This window comes from Rhamphochromis sp. 'chilingali' (assembly GCF_963969265.1).
Source record: "Rhamphochromis sp. 'chilingali' genome assembly, chromosome: 2".
Lineage (NCBI taxonomy): Eukaryota > Metazoa > Chordata > Actinopteri > Cichliformes > Cichlidae > Rhamphochromis > Rhamphochromis sp. 'chilingali'.
Window position 1 is genome coordinate 52,791,521 of NC_137930.1, and position 22,187 is coordinate 52,813,707.

The 22,187-nt window shown below is 39.8% G+C and overlaps 1 protein-coding gene across 1 annotated transcript; it reads left to right on the forward strand.

Annotated features, from left to right (window-relative positions):
• Positions 1-10,723: 10,723 nt before the first annotated feature.
• tmpob (thymopoietin b) lies at positions 10,724-21,298 on the forward strand. Its single transcript, XM_080876232.1, has 6 exons — positions 10,724-11,344; positions 11,498-11,615; positions 12,719-12,871; positions 13,043-13,152; positions 14,064-14,161; positions 20,530-21,298. Exons 1-6 carry the CDS (start codon positions 11,111-11,113, stop codon positions 20,912-20,914), a joined length of 1,098 nt encoding a protein of 365 aa, XP_080732358.1. The 5' UTR covers positions 10,724-11,110; the 3' UTR covers positions 20,915-21,298.
• The last annotated feature ends 889 nt before the right edge of the window (positions 21,299-22,187 follow it).

Sequence of the window (22,187 nt, forward strand, 5' to 3'; positions counted from 1 at the left end):
TTTGGATGGTAGAAGACATTGGTAGGAGGGAGGGAAGTATAAGCTTTTGTGACTATGAAGGTTTTTGGCAAAACTCAGGATATTGAGATTGATTTTACTGTCTTGACCCCTAATTCCAAGAATAACTATTCCCAACATATTAACAAAGGGAAGAGCTGCTTTTACAGCAGTGAGCTCACTTTTTTCGTTCAGAAAGCTGTTTTACTGCTTCTGTCTTTTGCAATTAAGTTGGGTAAAACAATCAGTTAAAGTCTTGCCATTCACTCATTTGATAGTCTGCTGGGAACCAGTATAACCAGACTGACTGAAAGACTTCCTGTCTTCTGTCCCCCTCTTACCAGGCGCAGAGTTGGTGGATATGGTTAGCAGCAGTCATAACAAGCATTTTTCAAAATGAGCTTAGTCTGATGACAAGCTCAGACAAATTGAATGCCTGACAGTGTTTTCCAGCCCAAGCCTCTGATGACGCTGCTCAACAAGGGCCTTCTCTCCAACGCTGTTGAGGGAGGAAACAGAAAAACATGTTCTTGTAAATGGAGCAGACATCATCTAGGAAGGGAATGTTTTTAGCGTCTTACACCCAGCTGGACATGCAGTTTCCTCAAGCTGCTGCAGGGATTTTTATTGAATTTGCCCCAAATCATTATGTTGTCACTTCAATTTCAGTCTCACATATGGCATTATACTTACAGTATATCTTAATGTGTGTGGTTAAAACATTTATTACCTAGCCAGAGCGTGTCCATCAACTCGCAATGTTTCACCAATAAACCAATTTCCATTTATTGTCTGCTGCTGAAGCACATCCACTCTGTCCATATCCATAGTGACTGCCAGCAGTCGGCCAACCCACCCATCTGGTCTCACTTTGACACCCAAGGCTACCATCTTGTAAGACTGAAAAAAGTAAGAGCTATAGAAAGGTGACAACAGTTTTCCTTCCTAGTTTACCTCCCTGCACCACACTGAGCCTGACAAGCTGCTGAAAAATAGGACCAGGTCACATTTCACCCTCAAAAGAATGTGCAACGGCTGTGAGTAACCCTGTGGTCTGGCTTGGCATGTTTGGTCTGGCTCCTCATAATATCATGTAGTGTGCCACTGAGGACCAAGGGCATGAACACCAAAGAGAAGTGTTGAGGGCGTTCCTACTTTGGTCCAAAATCGATGCCAGAACCTAATAGTAGCACTGTAATCAGTCTCCCCCCCCCTAATATTAGCACCATAGCTTTTTTTCTCCAGGGTGGCGGTTGGTGTGTTTGGCTCAGTGTGTCCTCTTTGACCTTAGATTCAGTCCTGCGGCTGTGTAAAGCACCTCTTGGCATCATCGGCAAGCAGCACATTAATAAAGCACAGTATTAGCCTTGTGTATGATGATTTTACCTGAATGTAACATAGAAGATAATGATACCAGTGATTTAAAAAACATTCTCCGTTTTGACATTAATCCTGCATAACAGAACAGATTACACAGCCGATCCATAACGCTACTCGGCATGTCAGTTATATTAACTTCTTGAGCTATTGTGGCCATATGTTTTTGTCATCGAACACTCCCAAGAACTGATTTCCCTTTTATCAGAACCAGAAGTGCCTTACAATGGTGGGCTAAAGCAGAGACTGCAAAAAGGTTCAGTTACATAAGGAAATAAATTGTGTGTCCCAAAAGGACTGGATATTACCTTAAAGATAACTTGGTCAATTTACTTTAAATCATAGCTGATATTCAATATCACCCCCGCTGGCGGCTCTTACACTGCAGGGTGGCTTTCTAGTGATGCACCTGTGCTGAATTTGCAGGAAAACTCATATCCTTGTCTGAACGAGAAGAGCACGTCACTTTTGACTAGAAGCCGATCTCTGCTCAATCAAACCACCCAGTAGGCACTCTCACTCTAAATTAAAATTAAAATTGATATCCCCAGCAAGGCCAATATTTTTTGTTCTGCCACTAAATGTCGGCGATTTATCATTCAAACATCCTAGGGTTTTGTGTAGGTACTTTTGGACCTCAGGTACAGTGGGTTTGATGCTCAGCCAGAGACAATATCAGATCCATGCCAAGAGTCCAAGCTGTGAACGCTTGTCTGAGAGTTACCGTAAATCCTTCTGCTCGCACCACTAAGAAGCTCAGAAAGCCACAACCCTGCTATTTGCCACCCCTGTGGTCCTTACAGGTAGCCGCTGAGACTCCCTAAATAATGATCGCCATGTATAGGAGAGCAATGCAAGAACAGAGCTCAATGGATAAAGGCTTACCTGTTGCCCCTCATTTTCCTCAGCGGATAAGGACCGGGACTGTCAGTTTTTCTCTGTGTTGATTAATCTGGAGCTTTATTGGATATGATTCTGATGATTAATGGCATATTATCCTGCCCCTCTGATAAAAAACATTCAGCTTTAAGATATTTCCTGATTGAACCTGATATTCCTGGCTGTTATTCCTGAAAACACTAAACTTTTGAATGTAAAAATGTAATCAGCTCACTGTATTTATTGTAGAATTACAATGTTTAGGATTTTGCTGGGACTGTATTCAACCTTTTACCATTAATACTATGTAAACTCAGGAAGCATTTGAATTTGAACATATATACACGTGCATGATTTCGCTTTGATAAATAAAAAGTAAATGTTTTTCTGAGTTGATTGATAGTGGCCGCATGGTTCATTAACGTGGACCCGTGTTCATTAATTTTAATGACCCTGCACATAAAAAGTGATAACTAGGGCAATGTCAATAAACATGATAATGTTCTTAATTTAGACGTTGGCAGATGGAAACTGTTTGATCAAAGCTGTCCAGAGAGGTCAAGCCCAACACTGCCTCCACCAGGAGTTCCCAGCAGGCTCCTGGAGTCACACATCAAGGTCTGTCGCTGGCCCTCGACCCCAAGGCCAAGTTTGAGTGAGCCAGAGGGAGACAACACACCATAGCTATGTGTAACTACACAGTGAGTCCTTTTGCTCGTTGCCATGCTGTAGCTGACCGCAGGATTGCAGTGTTTACTTAAGAGCCGGTGCATAAGAGAAAGGCGGACCACCGGCAGTAGCCACCCGCCGGGCTCTGGGCAGGACCTGGGGTTCATCTTTGTTGAAAATGGCTGTAGAACCTGTCACCTCCCACCGGACTGGCCTATATTTAGCAACAAACTGAAAAACCTCTTCATTCTTAAAAAGCTGTTTAGGTTTCCATTGAGAAGAGGCTTCAGAGGTGAGTGATGCTGCACTCCTGTGGTCTGAGGGATGCTTCTCTTTGGCATGGAGGACATATTTTGCTTACAGTCATAATCTAACTTCAAAGCACAGCCTAATACGATGTGGTCTAATAAAAACATGGAAAAACACATTTTGAGACAGTTATGGCATACAGCTCCACAGCTGAACAGAAAGAAGGCGATAAGAGCAGGCTGTGGAAAATACCTCGAACACATGTGAACACTTTTGCCAGTGCAATTATTTTCTTTACTTGGAAGTAAATTGAAATTTTTTTTAATCATTTCACTCTCTCACCAATACAAAATGTGACTACCAAGTCTGTAAGCTGTGCGCTTCTAATGTGCTGACCAACATACGGCGTAATTGCATGTGAACCGCTCGGCTCATTCCAGACTCACGAGGTGATATCGGATGAAAACGTTAAAAAAAAAATTGCACCTGATCACTGAGGACAAAACAAATATTATATCTTCCCTTTTCAAACTTCCACTAGCAGTTTTGATGAATGGTTGCTGTAGAAAACAACAATAACAATATATATATAAATAAATGTTATGTGTGTATTTGTGCCTAACTATCATTTCTTCTTCTCCATTCTGTAACAAACATGTTTTAAAAGCTAAATTTCTTATACATTTGAATGAGAATTGAGTTTTAGGTTCATTTGCTGAGAAAAAAAAAAGAAAAGATTGCATGTTTTCTGTCCTAATGAAGATGTTTTATTAATGACGATTTGCTGACTCTTGACTTTTTCTGTTTGCACGCCGCTCTCACTTCTCAACGTCTCATTGAGCTCGAGAGGAAAGCAAATCCAAGACAGGACATGCGTATTACATGTTTTCATTTGCCCTCGTATATGCCTGAATGGTGAAACAATCCCTCTTTTCATGCCCATGGTTTCATTCAGTGGGTGGCAAGAGCACCTCTATGATTGGGGATGAGAGAGCTGGGTGATTTTTTCCAAGGTGAGCACCTCACGGGAGATGACTGTTTGCTGCCATTAGTTTAAGTGCAGGAGTGTCAGTTAACCCGACACTGGCACCAGGAATACTTAATACCAGATGGAGGGAGCTGTCCTTGAAGTCTTAACAAGCAGGCGTGCAGAAACAAGCCTTTATTCAGTATGAGAGGACGTAGAAAAAACTGATAACTTAGCAAGGTTACCACAAAGTGTATGTTAAATCCCACATAGGAAAGGGAGGGATAAAGGAGATTGAAGGGGGTGGGGAGGGGCAGAAGTCCAAAGTGGATAAAAACACAGTTTAGATGTTGCTGACTATAATTTTTTATTGCGTTCAAAATACACAGGAATATAAAACAAAGCAGTGGTTGTCACGCTAAAGGGTCCAGCTGGTTAAGAGGTGTCAAATTATTGTACCTCAGCTGGATACATCGGTGTTGGACGCCAGGGGGTGAGAAAAGAGCCAAACTCAGCAGACTTTGGCACATTTGTCCTTTACCGCTGGCATGGACAAGCCACGCTGTGAGGCTTCGGAGCATCGATAGGCTTGCGGTGTTTTACTACCCAAAACTATGAGCTGCTACATAATCTGAACCATCAAGACTACCTCCTGGAAGAACAGCAAACACGAAGACAAGTGCCTTTTTCACATGATTCACCTCGGGTCTACTGACCAAATAGTTCTGGTGTAGGATGAGCTGAAGAGCAGCTCATTCAGGTAATGAGGCCTGAATGTTTTTACATTTCCAAAATTGAATAAGATAAGAACGTATCAGCAAGTACCAGATTTGTCTTGGCTGCAGCAGATACAGAGCTGAGATCTATTACTTAAAATAACTTGACACCAGAAACTCCCAAAACTGGCGAGGAAATTGCAAGAAGCCACGTCGGTCTATGGAAGCACCTCACATGAAGATCCCCAAAGAGGTCTCTGTTTGTCAGCTCTGATAAAATCCATTCCCTTTTCTTTATTCTCTTTTTTTTTTTTTTGGTACTTAATTGAAAATTGAGCTTCAGTTCTGCCAATGATTGCAATAAAATGATGAATGCACTGCATTGTTGGCGAGCTCACAGATCTGGCACTTGGCAACTGTGAGTCCTGCTGAGTCTCTGTTGATTGTCTACTTCTCATTCATTAGGGCCACTTAATGGGCCCTTCTAGCTTGACTGTGGAAACCTGTGAGCTCAGAGCCCAGGTTTCTGCGAAAGAGAGGAAACAGTCGCAGGGCATTGGGGTGTCACTACCGACACATCACAGGAGCCTTTCGAGAAGTCTTTGGCTCTTCCCATGCTGGTCTGGTACCTGTGTTCGGCCATGTAGACAGAAAAACTAAGCAGAGGCAGGTCTGTGTAGAACTTTTGCCAAGTTAAGCACGGAAATATTTCTTTCCTGTTAACTTGAGGCTCTGGCAGTCACTTGTGTGAGGTTGCCCTTTCTTTTTATTCAAGGGCCACTAGCCACTGTCTTCAGCCATGTTAGGCATGTAAAACAAAAAAGCTTACCCAACATCACCACCAGTCCATTCAGGGTTAGGGTGGGATTGGTGGTCACTTACTATCCATCCATTTTTGTAGAAGTTACACCTGTTTGGAACATAATTATGAAAAACAAAAAACGTATTTCAACATCATTTTAAGACTTGATTTCAAAAGCAAAATCTTCTAGTTTCTTAAAATTCACTCCACTCTAACCTTAGACAAGCTGCGAGTGACCTGGTAACTGGTAACCTGGTAACTGTCTCCAACGTGTTTTTTTTTTTGTCTGACATTAACTTTTGTGACATTTGGTATCAAATAGCAGTGGATTCTTGCTGAGACTCTCAAAAGTGATTGCCCTCCTATAACTTGCATTAGTAATATATTTAGCCAACTGAGAGTAGCAGAGACAAACTGTGAAAACAGCACAGCAACTTTGATCTGGATAACTAGTTTGCAGACTGTTCAAACAGTTTCTCTTCACGACAGCAGATACAGAGAAACATTAGGATTTTGTAGGATTTTTTTTTCTGTCACTTTTGCAAATGTACACACACACTCCTTTGTTTGTTCCTGAAGTTATTATCTGAAGAAACATTAGTACTGCTAAAACAATAGTATCAAGGAAGTGCTGACTTTTAATCAAGGATAACAACGCTGACTGATACCCATCACCTGGAGAGAATCTAACATAACCTTAGTGATGGACTCCAGAAGGGATGTTACTCATTTTACATTGTGGTCCAGATGCAGCTTTCTTTGACAACAAGTTCAAGCCATTCCAGAAAAGTGAAACTCCACTTGCTGTCAGTGTAAAGAAGATTAATTACACATTGAATCCCTGAGATAATTAAGAAAAGAGGCACAATTTCAAAAGCACGTCTCAGTTTTTCTACATTACAGAGAAATGCTGTTGTGGTTAATGGAGGGAATCTGACATAGATGTGTAAAATTACAGACAAGTTTTTTGTTAATTGACAGGAAATGTTATTTTTAATTTCTATTGTAAGTAAATACAGGAGCTTTTCTATCATTTAAATGTTACTTAGTTCATTTAATGCCGTTTAAATGGTCATGGAGGACAACTTTATCAGTGCAATGCTGTGATTGCAGCCATTCCCCAACTCTCTGTGAATGGTACTCATGGCCTTTGATCAGTGGTTGTTGAGCAATGGTCATGAGAATTTGCATAATTATGATGAAGGAACTGACCTCCCAGCCCATTGTTCCTTCAGTGGTGCTAGTTTCAATCCTTATGCAAACGTACTGTTTATAAGGTTGGGGAAACCTGCAGTCAGCTGAGACTGAAGAAGTCACTTGGATGAGTGACGAAACGTTTCTCCCACTGAAAACGTCACGTCCAGATGAACAGAATCAACCTTCGGAAACCTTATCAGTAGGAAAAACTGTAAAACTATAAGTCAGAAGTCTACACGCCCTCCGGGATTGGAGTCTTCGGTGGGCCAATTCTGCCCCTCCGGGCCTTATGTTTGACACCTCTGAACTACTGAACTACAGGATTTGAGCAGATTGCTCAGTTTAAAAGGGATAGGGCGTTAAATGTGTTTTCTTGGAATAAACTGCCTTTACATATCAGGACCTCTCCAACACTGGATACTTTTAAAACTCGTTTTAAGATCCATTTTTACTCCTTGGCTTTTAATTCTGTATGAGTCTGTCATTATTTTATTCTTATTATTTTCTTATCTTTTATTTTACTTTCCTTTTAAATTTTATCTGATTATTCTATTGCACAGTACTTTGGTCAACAGTTGTTGTTTTTTAAAGCGCTATATAAATAAAATTGATTTGATTTGATTTCAATAAAAATGGGGCATCAGGTGCACCAGAATTTTGTATCAATAAACTGAAAGAGAACAAGAAGGAAGACTTTGGTGTTTGGTTTGATTTCTTAGTACCTCTCTGAAACATTCATAAATTACTTTTGTAAAAAAATAACATTTTGAACCTTTGTATGTGCTTATTGACAATGAGCAAAACTGTGAAGTGAATTAAAGCTCTAAAGCAGTACAGTGTCACAAGCAACTGCTCCGACTGATAAGAGCTGAACCTTTATTTAGGCAAGTGGATGGCTTGTACTAAATTTTCCACCAGATGAGCTACATGAGTGCCTCGGTGGGGACTTAATAGAAAATCTTCAATGACTACTTGAAATTTCACACACAGTTATGTTTGCCTTAAGTTCAGCGAGGACATGAGCAAGTTTGTCTCTGCTCTCAATAGCCAAATAAAACGGGAAAAAGCCTAAATCATAATAGGAATGCAAATACACGGAGGAGTACGCCTGATACAAACAGGCAGGCCGCCAAATGGGCATCAGCAAGGGCCAGAAGGGCAGTCTCATTTTTCCTTCTGACAGAAATGTCTACAACTAAGTGCGTGTCCGTTAAGTAGAGTTTAGATTGTCAACAGATGAAAATATACTGTGTGAGCATTACTAGATGGCTGTTCCTAAGCCAGGACACACAAAACCCTGGTGAAATACACTGCTGCCCGCATCCTACCCTCCTTTTTGCACAGGAAACTGCCCAGGATTTGATCTTAATTAGTTTGGCAGCAAGTAATAACATCCTTGGAGGATTAGAGATTGTTGTGATAGATTAGTGCAGCAAAACTGACCGTTTTTAGCTTTTCGTGATACTGCAAAATGTTTCACATTATGTAAAAATTTGTGAATCTTGTTAGACGGGGGGGGGGGGGGGAATGAATGCACGCCTGTTGCGTAAATTTAGACCATGCAGCAGTTCTACGCCCGGGAAGTGACAGGTCTGTTGTCATACAGTATGCTGAAGCTTTGTAAGACCGATTAATTTCACAAGTATGTGTTTTGTTGTGTCAGTGGAATTGGATCAGACATTGACTGGGTGGTAAAGGTTGACTTTTCCTAAGGTACTTCTGTGGTTGGCTCATTTTGGATGTAGAGATGCTTAAAATCCAAGATAAACTCAAGCGAGGAGCCTGCGTTCAACATTTTTCTAAATGATCAGAAATCCTCTTTTAGAACATGGATGTTGGCATTTAAGTTCATTTGAGAGGTGCCGTCTTTTCCAAACACAACACAACATTTAATATTTCAATTGCCAATTCAACTCTCTCTCTCGGGGTAGCCGCCTGCTGGCTCTTGCTTTCACCTAAATTGTTTTTTTGTCTTCCTTCAGCCAGTTGTTACATTTGTTCTGTCAGTTTATTTAACAATCATCTGTCAAGAAATGCCATCAAATAAACTGACTGCTCGACATTAGGTGGAGCAGGGCCATTTCAAATGAATTCATTCTGAAAATGTGAACGTTGACGATTAAAGAGTAGTCTTTGATCATTTTTCAGAGGCCATGACTGTTATGCTTAAAGAGGCACTCTCTGTGATTCTTGGCCCAAGTCTTATTTTCTGTATAAATTACATACAAAGAAAGCTTAAGAGGTGTTTCTCAAGGGCTCAACATTTTTTACGCTTACACTCCATTGGCAAATCCGCTATGGAAAAGCTGAACTATACTTCAAGTGCTGTATTTTAGTGTGGTTTGGAGCTGAGGTGGGGATCAATTGCTTGGTTTCTGCAGCAGCATCCCAGAAAAGCCCCAGAGGGGCAGGTCTGAAGGACAGGTGGGGAGCCACACAGTGCCACCTCAAACCACTGTCCCCACACTGAGGGGAGGAGGAGGAGGAGAGTGTTCAGAGACCAAGACAAAGAGGAGGCAGTCGAACACTGCCGTGTCTGTGAGGGAGTGCGTAGATCCGCACCTAGTGATTTTCTGTTAAGGGGTCATTAAAAATAATTGACAGATTGTTTGGGCAACATTTGTCTTCTCCCAGACTCTTGAATTACCACCAACATCACGTGTTTGTTCAGCAATTCAGTGCAGCGAAATGAAATGTCACTTTAGCACAATTACCATCCCACCGAATAAACATCCATCCCAACTTCCGGTGTCTCATTTCTGCAAGTGGTAAATGCTTTTCTACTTTACTTGAGCACTCACAGTGCTTTATACAACATGCCTCATTCACCCATTCATAAAAGCACTTTTTATATGTCTTTTCTACCTAACATTCACACACATTCATCGTTTGATGGATGCATCAGAGAGCAACTTAAAATTTAGTATCTTACCGAAGGATACTCTGGCATACATAAAGGAGCAGCAAGGTATCAAACCACCAACCTTCCAATTAGTAGATGACCCCATTTGTCCAGCACTCTATAAAAAAAACTAAAGATGTGCAACTTGTAATGCAATATAGCAAGCATGTTTTCATCTTTTAAGCTGTCCTTCTGTCTACAAAAGTATTCATGCTTATAGATTAAAATCTGATGATCATGCAGATCCTTGGTAAACATCCATGGAAAAAAGTCTTAAAACATATTCTTGGCTTTTTTTCAGTGCTCTTTTTCTTTCTTTAAATATATTTTTTTATTATTCTTGTGAAAGTTGCCAAGTAATTATACCTGCTTGCCTTATCCCTGCAAAGCAGCATTTGTGCATTTATAACGTTAATAAAGTTTGCTTGCTTTCTGACTTCATAATAAACAGCATTAAGCCTTGGATAACCGATTTCTTTTCAAAAACTATGCGGCATTATGCTGCCCTCTTCTGTTACAGAGGCAGATTTCATCTAAATCGTGGAACATACGCCCATTGCCATGTGTAGCATGAAAATCTGTAGGGGCTCTATATTATTACAGATAATCAAGTTATTTACTACTAATGATTAGACTAAATTCATGTGGCAAACGGGATGGATAGAAACTGCAGCTGTATGAAAGCTTTTAACAGCTATTGCCATTGTAACATTGTTATCTCTTTCCTTGTTGCAGCGAATCAAATTAGTGTTTTAAACTCGCATCTGGCCGCTTCATAAAATCCCAGTATCAATAAAGTCCTGAAAATGAAACTAATATGCGAATTTCGTCGACGGGATTTAATGTAAAGCTGTTCTCCAAAACCCACAAAGCTTCGGTTTCTTTGTCGCGGCAGCCTGCCAAGGTTCCATTCATAGCAAGCCAATCAGAGAAGAGTTTACTGAGGACTTCCATCCAATAGCGGCGCTGTTTGATGTTTGGCCCTGTTGCGACCGCGGACAGACAGAAGCAAGTGGACCGGTTTGAAGCTAAGCTAATTCAGTCAAATTACATTAAGTTAATTTAGCTTTTTTCACTGATTTCATTTACAGCAAACGCGCTTATCTGTTTTCGAAAAATCAAAGCTATCTGTAAATAGTTGAACCGATAGGCTAACGAGAAGAATTGGGCGTTTATCTTAATAAACCGCTTCTGTCCTGCTAGCTTAATTGGCAGCGGGTAGGCGCCACTTCTGTTTGACAACAGCGCTATTCCGTCACGTTCCCGGTGTTGTTTGTAGCGGCTCGGCGAACTAGCTTCCGTTAGTCACGAAGGAAATCGCTCAGAGATTTTTTAACAATAAAAATAAAGTTAGAATGGCAGAATTCCTCGAAGATCCGTCAGTTCTCACGAAAGACAAGCTGAAAAACGAGCTTACGGCAAACAATGTGCCCCTTCCGAGCGGAGAGCATAAAAAAGAAGTGTATGTGCAGCTGTATCTGAAGAACCTGACCGTACTGAACAACAAGAAGACCCCACCTGCAGACACCTTCTCCAGCGATGAAGAGTTACCTGCCCCGGTGGTGTCAAACAAAAGTCGCTCCGGAAGGGTAAGTTTCTAATTGCTAAAAATTAGGTTTTATTTTTACTTTTTCCCACCTGTGGTTTGATGGTAGTCTCCACGCGTCTGATTGGACTGGTTTATGTTTCGAAAATTGCAACACTAATGTTTCTTCTTTTCTTTTTTTTCACCTTTTTTACAGAAAGCTACCAGAAAGACAGACAAGCCTCGCGCGGAGGAAGTGGAGGTGACAGATCTGACTGATGAAGACTTAAAACAGCAGCTGGCAAAGCATGGTGTGGACGTAGGACCCATTGTTGGTGAGTTCCCTGGATTCATTCATTCATGTCCTACACATGCAAAATAAAACAAATGTAATTTATCAAGATGGCAAGAGCACAGATACAAACAGAAAAATTAAAAATATTTTTAAAAAGGAAAATTTTAAAAAAGAAAAAAAGCAATCGCAATAAATCCTTTAAAAACTGAATCAAACAATGATACGAATAGCGTGATATTTTTATACTAATCACAGTTGAAACAGGAAAATCTGGCTTCTTTTTTTTTTTTTTTTTTTTTAGTGTAAGATTTGATCTAATTCCAACCCAACCCAAGACTATACAAATGTACAACACCGTAGTCAAAACAAGTCTAGTCCAACAATAAATGTCAAGACCTATGCTGTCATAAGAGAATATGTTTGTTTTAAAGGTAAATTATATTTTTAAACCCATTTTTTGTAACAGCAAAACAGTTAGTCAAGGGTTTTCCAGTTATAAAAATAAAAATGGCAGTGCATTTGTTACACTGTGCCGTGGATTGTTGCTAAATCCACGACTACAAGGAGCCTAATATATTAGTTATGTGAGATGAACATAATTACTTGCAATGATTAAATACAAAGGTGATGAGAGGTCAGGGAAAAGAAACAGATTAGAGTTGGGCTAAATTAGTGAACTAAACAAATCTAAAACTGAAAACAGTCATTTTTAGTAAGTTTGTTTCTACTGTTAGTTACTGCTGGTAACTCCCACTCCACTTATAATAAATAAGAAAAATGCAAAAAGCAACTGAGGAAAAAAAGCTTGAGGAGAGGGAGACGTGCAGATGAGCCTCCACAGCCAGTCAGTACGGTGAATCAGCGAGCATTTTAACCAGATGATAGAAAAAAAACAATATGCAGGCAGATTAACCAATGCATCAAGGCACACCTAACACAAAACGTTTTATGATAAGAATCAAATCCATTGTCCAAAAAAATTATAAAAATCTGTACTATGCAGAACATTGCATAATCATACAATGAAAATGAAATGATACAAAGATACCGGTAAATCTGAAAAGAAAACTAAGGCAAATACTATGCAAACGTTTAATGAAAGGCATGAATTATTTCCCCTTTAATCCCTCTGTGTCCTTTCAGCCTCTACCCGTAAGGTGTATGAGAAGAGGCTGCAGAAGCTTTTGGACCAGCCTCCAGCTGAACCCGAAGCTCCTACTGTCACAACTCTCCCCAAGGCAGACAGTAATCAGAACGGCAACACAAACTCCGACCAGTACAGCGACAAAGAAGACGGTGAGCCCTTGGGGGGGTGTTGGTTGGTTGGGGGTTTCATCGAGGAAAAAGTTTTCAAATTGGTTGCAATAGGCCCATGAGTATTACACATTATACATATTTGTAATATCCCATGGGTATTACAAATACACATCATGATATTGATGTTCCCTCATTTCAATCTTCACACAGAGGAGGTCCCTGCCCCTGAACCAGAGCCAGTTCCTGTGGTAGAGAAGTCTGTGAGGAGCAGAGGAAAAGCTCCTGTCACTGTCAGAACCAGCAGCAAACGGCAGACAAAGGTGAGGCTCACTCTACCAGCTCTGCATCAGTAATAATAATTGGCAGTCTCAGAGTGCAAAGTGTCTTAAGTGGATTTAGTTATTTAATATTATAGATTACTAAAAAGCCAACAAATAGACTAATATTTTTCTAACCCATCTTATTCACAACAATTCCCACAGAGTAAAACAGACCAAGCATAAAGATAAGTTCATGTGTCACTTGACCCACTCTGGATTCAGTTGATGATGTTTTTCTGCATCACCAACTGAATGCATGCACGTTCTCGTCACTCTGCAGCACGCAGAGTTTGCACAGCTTCAGTTTAACTGCAGGGTGCGATGTGGTGGTATTCCCAATGTTCAGCTCAAAAGGGTGAATGTGTAACACATTTCCTCAGCAAAAGGAAATATTCAGTAAAAATGTGACACTATAAAATATTTGGGCATATTGGGGCCTGATAAATGTAAAAAGAAAGAATTACCAGATTTTTTTTTTAACCTTATTTTTGTTTTTAAGAAAAATAAGAGCCACATGAGGATATTTGTTTCAATTGTTTAGTAGAACAGTATCAGTATAATGTCCTCGTAAGTGGATATCAGGCCCTTGTAGAGCAAAATTGAGTATTTTGGTCTAAATAATCCAAAATGTGATGTCCACATATGTGGACACCAGGTCCTAGGAGGTTAAAGTCAATTTTAAACTAAAACTTCACCAGCTTCAGGCCAGGAGTTGTGGTTAGTTTTATTTAGTATCAGCATCTAGTTAGGTAAAAAGAGTGCCACTAGAATAACACTGAAATCATAACACTAAAGATGTTGACTTCAAGCTCTGCATACCTCACTAACCTGCTCATCTCCCTTCATCGCTCCCCACTATAATTACAGCATAGTTTCAGTTTGCGTGAACATGTTTTATGTTACACTGACAGGTGGTGGAGGAAATTCCTGAAGAGACCCCTAAAAAGGCCACTGAGAGTGTGGTTGAAGATATCCTTGCCAATGAAATAAGCACACCAACCGGCATCAGGTAAACACCTGATAATCATGTTTTATGTTATTTGTCTTTATTTGTTTTGAGACAGTTGTATGGAACATGCGAACCGGATATTTGGAAATATTAAAGAACACGACTACTGTGATGTGTTAGAGAGTCGGAGGGCTTTTGACAGTGCTACAGTGCAGACTCCAGCAAGTGTAATTGTTCTTGGTAGCCAAAAAAAAAACTAAACATGGGTTGTTATTAGAGCTCGGCGATAGAACGATAACGATATGTATCGCGATATAACTTTTACTCGATAGAGAAATTAAGCTATCGCGATAGACCTCGCCGCTCTTGTCCTCTTAAAAAAAAAAAAAAAAAAAAAAAGGTCAGCCGATCCAAATTCAGTAGCGCAGAGCTGAACCAATCACAGCCGCAGCGTCACGTCGCGTGACTTGTTACGTACAGCACAAGTGCCAAGCCGCACGTGTGTTTGTTTGGGAAGCAGCCAGCGGGTAATGGAGGAAATGAGTGTGCCGACTAGAAAAATCAACCGAGCGTGACCGAAGAGAAAACAGATGATGGTTCCAATGCCGGAGAGATTGTCGAACGGAAGAGCCATAGAAGTTCCGTAGTTTGAAGGTATTTCGGCTATTTCAAGTCTGACAAAAAACAGAGTAGCGTGCACTGTAAATTGTGCCGAAAGCAAGTCTGGAAATACAATAAACTGGTGCATGCGTCACACTGTGCGCCACGTTATTGTTTCGGTGAAATGAATTTCTACAATACTGTTACTGTTAATTCTACTCTCTGCAGTGTTTAAATGCTTACATATACACACAGTTACTGTCCCTCCACACATACGACTCGGTTCTGCTTCTGTGCCGCAGCTTTGTTTACTTTTTCCCACTGAGGCTTCTAGACTTCTGATTGGCCAACATTTCTGCACGGTTAGGAATCTAGCGCCACCTGCTGCTTTGGCATGTTCATAGCAGCGTTTTCCTTCATTTCTGCCTTTACGTGTGGACGGGATTATTTTTTAAAACGAAAACCGAAAATCTCCGTTTTCAAAAATACCCGTGTACGTGTGGACGTAGCCTCAGTCTCTGACTGGAAGCGCTAATTCGTCATTCGGCTTTTGTCAGACTAAAGTAACTGTTAAAACTGTTTGAAAAGCTAAGCTATACAACAAGGAGAGATTGAGAATTTCCTTTTAGTTCTCAGTTTATTTGATATTGACAAAAGTTAGTCAGTTTTGTCTGTTCTTCTGTAAAACAAACTAAGATTTATTTTTAGAATTAATATTTTGTTTCTAAGTGGAATTGACAATTTAGTCTGTTTTGTTTGTTCTATTTTGAAACTTAAACGCTTTAGCGGCTGCCTTTTGTGTAGTTTGCAATATTTGCCTTTATTTATCTGAAAAAGTCTCATGTTCCTTAAGTACATCTACCCTGTTGAACTTATTATGGGAAATAAATATTTAAATAAAAACAAGCTGCTGATTATTTCACATTTTACTTGTGAGCAATGGCACATTTAAATCTTACAAATATAGTTATTTGGCTTATATCGTGATATATATCATTATCGCCTGAAATGAAAAAAACATATCGTGATATGAAAAAATCTCATATCGCCCAGCTCTAGTTGTTATAATTTGGAATACACAGAAGGCTGTGACTATGTCTGTTTACTAGGGCTGCTCAATTAATCGAATTTTAATCACGATTACGATCTGGGCTTTCAACGATCATTAAAAATGACTGAGCCGATTATTAGACCCTCCCTCATGCTTTACTCTCGCGCTGCTCCGTGTGGTAAGTCAAGCGCACCGCTCTCCATTTCGAACACGCGTCACAACAATTAAGAGGACCCGAGGGAAGCTCGGAAAGCTAAGCAGAAGTTATTTGGAGAGGAGAGTGACTGCCGTTGGTTGAAAAGAGGTTAAAAAAAAAACTTCAGTGGTGTGGAAACATTATGGGTTGGCGGAGTTAGACGTGGATCAAGTAGACAGTGTGTAAACTTTGCTACGATGTAGTACCTGCACCACAGAGCAACACTGCAAAGTTGACTAAACATAGATGTTTACATTTTTCATTTATTTCTTATATTGCAAACATTTGCACTGTTATCAGTATTTGCACACTATTTTATATTATTTTTTAAAGTCATTATTCAATACATTGTTATTGTTAACCCTTTAAAGCCGGTCAGAGCAGCACACTCCGTTTTGCGTAACTATTTTTAAATCCCTGTAGAACCTGAACCGCTAAGCTAGCGCAATAATTTGTTTTGCATATGAAACCGGAGGAGTTGTACTTACATCTTATGCCATCAGCTTGTCCTCGGTCACGGTTTCCTTCCACATAAAGCTTTGCAAAAAATTGCATAAAAAGCGCTTGCAGGAACAAAAACATAATATTCCAGAAACACGCTTTGCCGATCCATCAGCTGTTCCTAACACTTCCCACTTTGAAAAAGACGTCAACTCGAACTATCGCATTTCCTGCCCGAAACCGGAAGTGATGTCATTTTTGCGGAAAATGTAGTTTTTTACTTGTAGGCCTTAAGTAAAAAACTATACTATACTATACTTATACTAGTGTTTTTATAAGTCATGTTTGACTCTATACTTTTCTGAATAGTTTCTGGGATGCTTAGAACTCGAATTGCACAGCTGGAAATAGTTTATTTTGATGCACGTGCTGTTTTCTTTGCAAATTTGCATCATAGGATTGTTTTTTTTGTTTTTCCTGCAGTATATAAAAATTGCTGTATCTCCAAAATAAAACTATGAAGACACTCAAAATAAATTTCCTGTTGTTGTAAACTATTTTTTGCAACTTTTTTGTATTTAAAGTTTTGAGGGATAAACCTCTTAAATTTCTCCAAGTAGAAATATATGTAAACAAAACAAAAACGATTTTCAATTTTTTTGTAGTTTATTGCACTTGTTTGCAATTAATGTAGTTACTATGGACTTAATGCATACATATTATTAAAATATGGGCTATAACAGTTGTATTGATGTATAGCAACTTGAAATGCTCCCACAAATGGCACTACAGCATGTACAAAAAAAATAATATAAGCTCTGGCGGACTTGGTTCTATGGTAGGTCTTAAAGGGTTAAATAAATATCGTCAAATAATCGTGATCTCAATTTCGGTGAAAATAATCGTGATTATCATTTTTGCCATAATCGAGCAGCCCTACTGTTTACTACGTAATGCTAACACAAAGCCAGTAATCTGCAAGGTGTGTAAGTAAAACTGATCAACATTTGTTAGCTCAAACTAAAAATCTGCTTGGCTTTGACACTTTACCCAAACTACATAAAAAAGCTAAACATAGCATACAAAGACTAGAGATGGCACGATACCACTTTTTTATGTCCAATACCGATATCATAAATTTGGATATCGGCCGATACCGATATGAATCCGATATAGTGTGTTTTTAATCAATAAAACTGTTTTTTTTTAATATCTTGCTGCATTTTGTATAAGTTCAAACTCAAGTTTTAAAAACCCACTAAAGCTATTGTTATACCTGTATGCAAGAAATACACTGCACCCAAAATATTTCATAGTTCAGCAATAATGATCAATCTAATAAACTTAAACCTACTCCATCTTTCCTATTCTGGTATTTTAAGGAGTACTTACCTACTTAACTAATAGGGTTGTAAACTCCCAGCAAAAAAAAATAAAAAATAGGGAACCCCCCCCCCCCCCCCCCACCCTCCACCTCATGATGCTTAATCGACATAATCAACTTTAATTTGATGCAGTGTGGGGAAAAAAAAAAAAAAATCCACAGAAATCAATTATTTTTCTACAATATTTAAATAGATTCAACATCTTTCTTCAACAGAACTGCAGACTGCACAGCTGGTACCTTCCCAAAGGGAAAAAGTACTATAGCTTACTAGGGTATATTAGACTTAATAGGTACTATATACAGTAATGGACTTCTATACATTTTACATCAGATTAAACCTTTGGGTGTAAGATTCAGATAATTATTTATTAAAAGTGTTACGTTCTTAGTCTAGGCAAGTATTGAACGCAACAAGAAGTTGGCCCACTCACACACCACCCAAACAAGAATGACCGCTTCAGCCTTCGTCTGTCTTCGCTGGCGTGTTCTTTATGTTACGTTCTAGGTCTAGGCCTGTCTTGAACGCAACAAAACATTGGCCCACTCACACTCCACCCAAGCAAGAACACAAACAACAATCTCTTTTAAAATGCTAAGCAGCCATTTATTTGCTTCAGCAGTGAGCAGTGCCAAAAATAACAAACAAAACTCCCTAATGGTCCCTATGCTTTCTTACCCAAACTGAAAACCAAACAAAAGACAATTCCCTTACCTAACTCGCTACATGAAAAACAGGAGAAAACTTAATCAACAAAAATGGCTTCTCACGCCTACTAGGCTGCTACAGTGAACAATATATACAAGGTGGAAAAAATACTCAATTGCTACTTTACAAATCTATTTACAGCTATTTACAAAACTACAATACCAACATCACAATGATCACGACCCATGACAAACTGAAACACAGGGCTTAAATACATAGAGGGAGCAATCAGGGAATGAACAACAGGAGGGAAACACAGCTGGGGCAAATCAGAACTGACGAGACAAGGAAGCGTAAACTGAACACACTGAGATAAGACAGACCTTCAAAGTAAAACAGGAAACACATAACAGTCACGCCCAACACAAAACACTGACAACATTGGATCGTAACAGCTAGACATTTTAAATGAGAATAAGAAAGAAAAGTATGTCTTTGTGCACCCTTTTCCCTGTTAATGCCCTATCGGCCCCCCTGGCTAAACTTTGCTAGATCCGCCCCTGCACAGTTACCAGCCGTTAGCTGCGCAGAAATGGATCCTGGTGTAGAAAGTAATATTAAATAAATTCTAACAACAGCTTATCAAGCGTAAACGTGCTGCTGTTGTTCAGCCGCTGGTTTCCTCTTTCTGGCGCGAAGTGGGTGATAAACAAACAAGAGAGACAGTCGCGACAGAAAAGCCGATCAGCTGATCATTAATCAGTTTCATGATTGAAGTAGCAGCAGGAGAGGGAGGGAGAGAGGCAGTCGCTCCATATATCTGTTGTTAAGCTTAACGCTGGAATGCTTTACAAACATTCAGAGATGAACTTACACACTTGCTTTACTTCTCTCTGGGATCACTTTCTCAGAGATGAAATGCCGGTTTGGTAGCGAGGCTCCAAATGCTCAGCCTGACCGCAGACAGGTCCCGCACCCACAGCCGCTCTATCACGTGACGCATACTGCTCCGACGTGCTACGGTTATGAGCCGAGTTATGCCATGTTGCAAGTGCTTTTTGATATTTACTGATATTTCTCTCCGATATCGATCCAGTAATTTAGGTCAGTATCGGACCGATACGTAATATCGGATCGGTCCATCTCTAACAAAGACATTAAAAATGGCTGGGAAATGCTGTAAATCACTTGCAGTTCTTTCCATCTACTTGGAGCACTTTTAATAAAATACCAAAACTTATACAAGTTTTTTTTCTGAACACACAAAAAATCAACTGAAGAAAATACTGAATTTTTGTTTTGTGTGCTGACAATATTGGTCACAAAGGCTCATAAAAATTCCCATTGAAGAAAACTTCAATCAGTTCCTCTCAAAACCCAGCTCACACTTGAAGTATTCACCTCATGCTCTAGAGCAGCCTTTTATTGAACTACTAAATAAACAAATTGGTATTCTCCTTCTGGCCAGATACGCGGCAGCGCTTCAGCTACAGTTTTGTTCGTATTTAGCAAAAGTAAAATGCAGACATAACTGTACACATTAGTTTTTGATTGCTAGTGAAAAAATGTTTTCTTTACAAATACTCTCTCACTGAACTAACACAGCCAATCCCTCAACATGTTTGTACTCTCTGCTCATATGGCCTTCATATTGAATATTTGTTTTTTGCTTTTTAAAGAACTTATTTTAACATTGCACTCAATAAAAAAAAAAACAAATCCTCCCTAACAAAAAATAACTTCAAGGGCCAAATTGCATTATGCAAGTAGGGGTGACGTGGGCCGCGAGTTTGAGATGCCCCTGCTCTAGAGTTTTTGGGGTTTTTTTTTGTTTTTTTGGAACTAGATTAATTCACATTACAGCACAAAAAGATAATGTTGCTTTATTTTGTGCAAAGAAAAGAAGTTCTTTAAATGGCAAGGTTAAATATTTAAAATCTTTAAATTTGGGTCTAGATCCTTTTGATCTGCTCAGAAAAGATCGTAATATGTGAGCGCGAGCTGTGGGGAAAACTGTTGAGTGCACAGATGTATTTATTTAATTTCAGTCTAATCAAATTTTTCCTGCTTTTGTTTTGGGTTTTTTGGGGGTTTTTTTTTTTATCAGTGCGACCTGCAGGCGTCCAATCAGAGGGGCAGCTGGTCGGCCTTTAAAACCAAGTGAGTACTGGCTGGATGAGTCCCGCGTGAAGACCGATGTCCACACCGAATACAACTTGTATTCTGAGTCTCTGTCCCGGCCGAGCTTCACGGTCTCCCCAAACGCAGCACCGGTTCGACGAAGCTTCCTGCCCCTGCTGCTCAAGCTCCTGCTCCTTGTGGTGGTGTGCGCTTCTCTGTTCTTTGTCTACCAGAACCTGGACGCCGATCAGATCAATACCCTCAAAGGCCTCTCTGACAGCGTCGTCGTCCCGGTCCAAAGCGCCGTGGACAAAGTCGCCACCTACCTGGGCATCAGCGGCAGCGGTGTCACAGAGGGCATCCCCAAGTAAAGACCATCAGCAGCCCCTCGCCATATCCACAGCACCTCCCTGCCGCCCACCACAGCACACCACAACTCAAGCAGTAAACCTTGCTCACCTCTTTTCCTCCATGTGTGGACAGATTTAATTGGAACGATTAAAAATTGTCCTCTCTGGACTCTGACTTTCCTCCTGCCACAAGAGGGAGGTATATTCAAACAGTAGCTTCTGGATAACACTGTTTGTGGCAGTCAGAAGAGACTAATTTTAATGTTGATTTTAATCTGTGAATTGTTTGTGTCTTTGTGTGTATTATAACCCTCATATGTAGAAATGAGTGCAGAACGGAGAGGCTATTTTTATCCGTGCATGGTTGTAGTTTTTAAAGGTCATACTGTAGTTTTTTTTTTTTTTTCCGACGCCGTGTGCCAGGTGTTTTCTGACGGTGAAGTGCCTGGACACTATTAGCACTTAGTGCCCTCCCGTACATCTACATATATATAATTTTCTTTTTTCTTTTTATCCCCAAGCACAGAGCAGCGCTTATACTAACACCAGAATGTCTACACCCGTGTTTCTTTATCAAATAGGGACGCACTCATGTATCGAATGGTGTTGGTTGTTACTGGCCTTGTTAACTGATCAGCTTATTGGCAAATATGATGACATTTCATTGGCATTGGGGGAGGGGGTTATTTGTTGTGTGTCATCTGTTTTGTGCTAAATGTTCACAGATGGTTTGATAAAATGATATTTAGTTAATATGATGATGATTTATGTGTTTCCCTGCCACAAAAGAGGAATATAAAAACAAGATAAATAAAAGCCAGCATTAGCTTTAGGCCGTACTGTCACTGTAAGCATCGCTGTCAGGCCAAATTTTCACAATCAGTGCGTCATTGGTATCAATTTCAACATTTTCTCTCCAGCTATAGTGTTAAGTAGAATATTTGATTTATTTCTATGGTGCTCAGGTTGATTCAGCTCAAGCGTTTTTCATGTGGTCTGTGTTGGGAGGAGGCGTGGTGTAATCAGGTCACATCACTGCATGAGGAAAATCGGCCCACGTTCAAGCATGAATTAGAAGCTCTTTTTTTTTTTTTTTTTTTAATCTTTTTTTAAATAGCTGATCACTGCTAAGATCTCTCATAATGGGATTTGTGATCATGGCTTAAATTTTAATTCTCAGCTTTGTGTATTGTAGCGATTTTTACACTTGGCAGGTTGAGGTTATAAAGTTTACTCTGCTTTCTGCCTCTTGCATCGACATTTTCGTTTAAGACTTGCAAACAGAAAATTATGA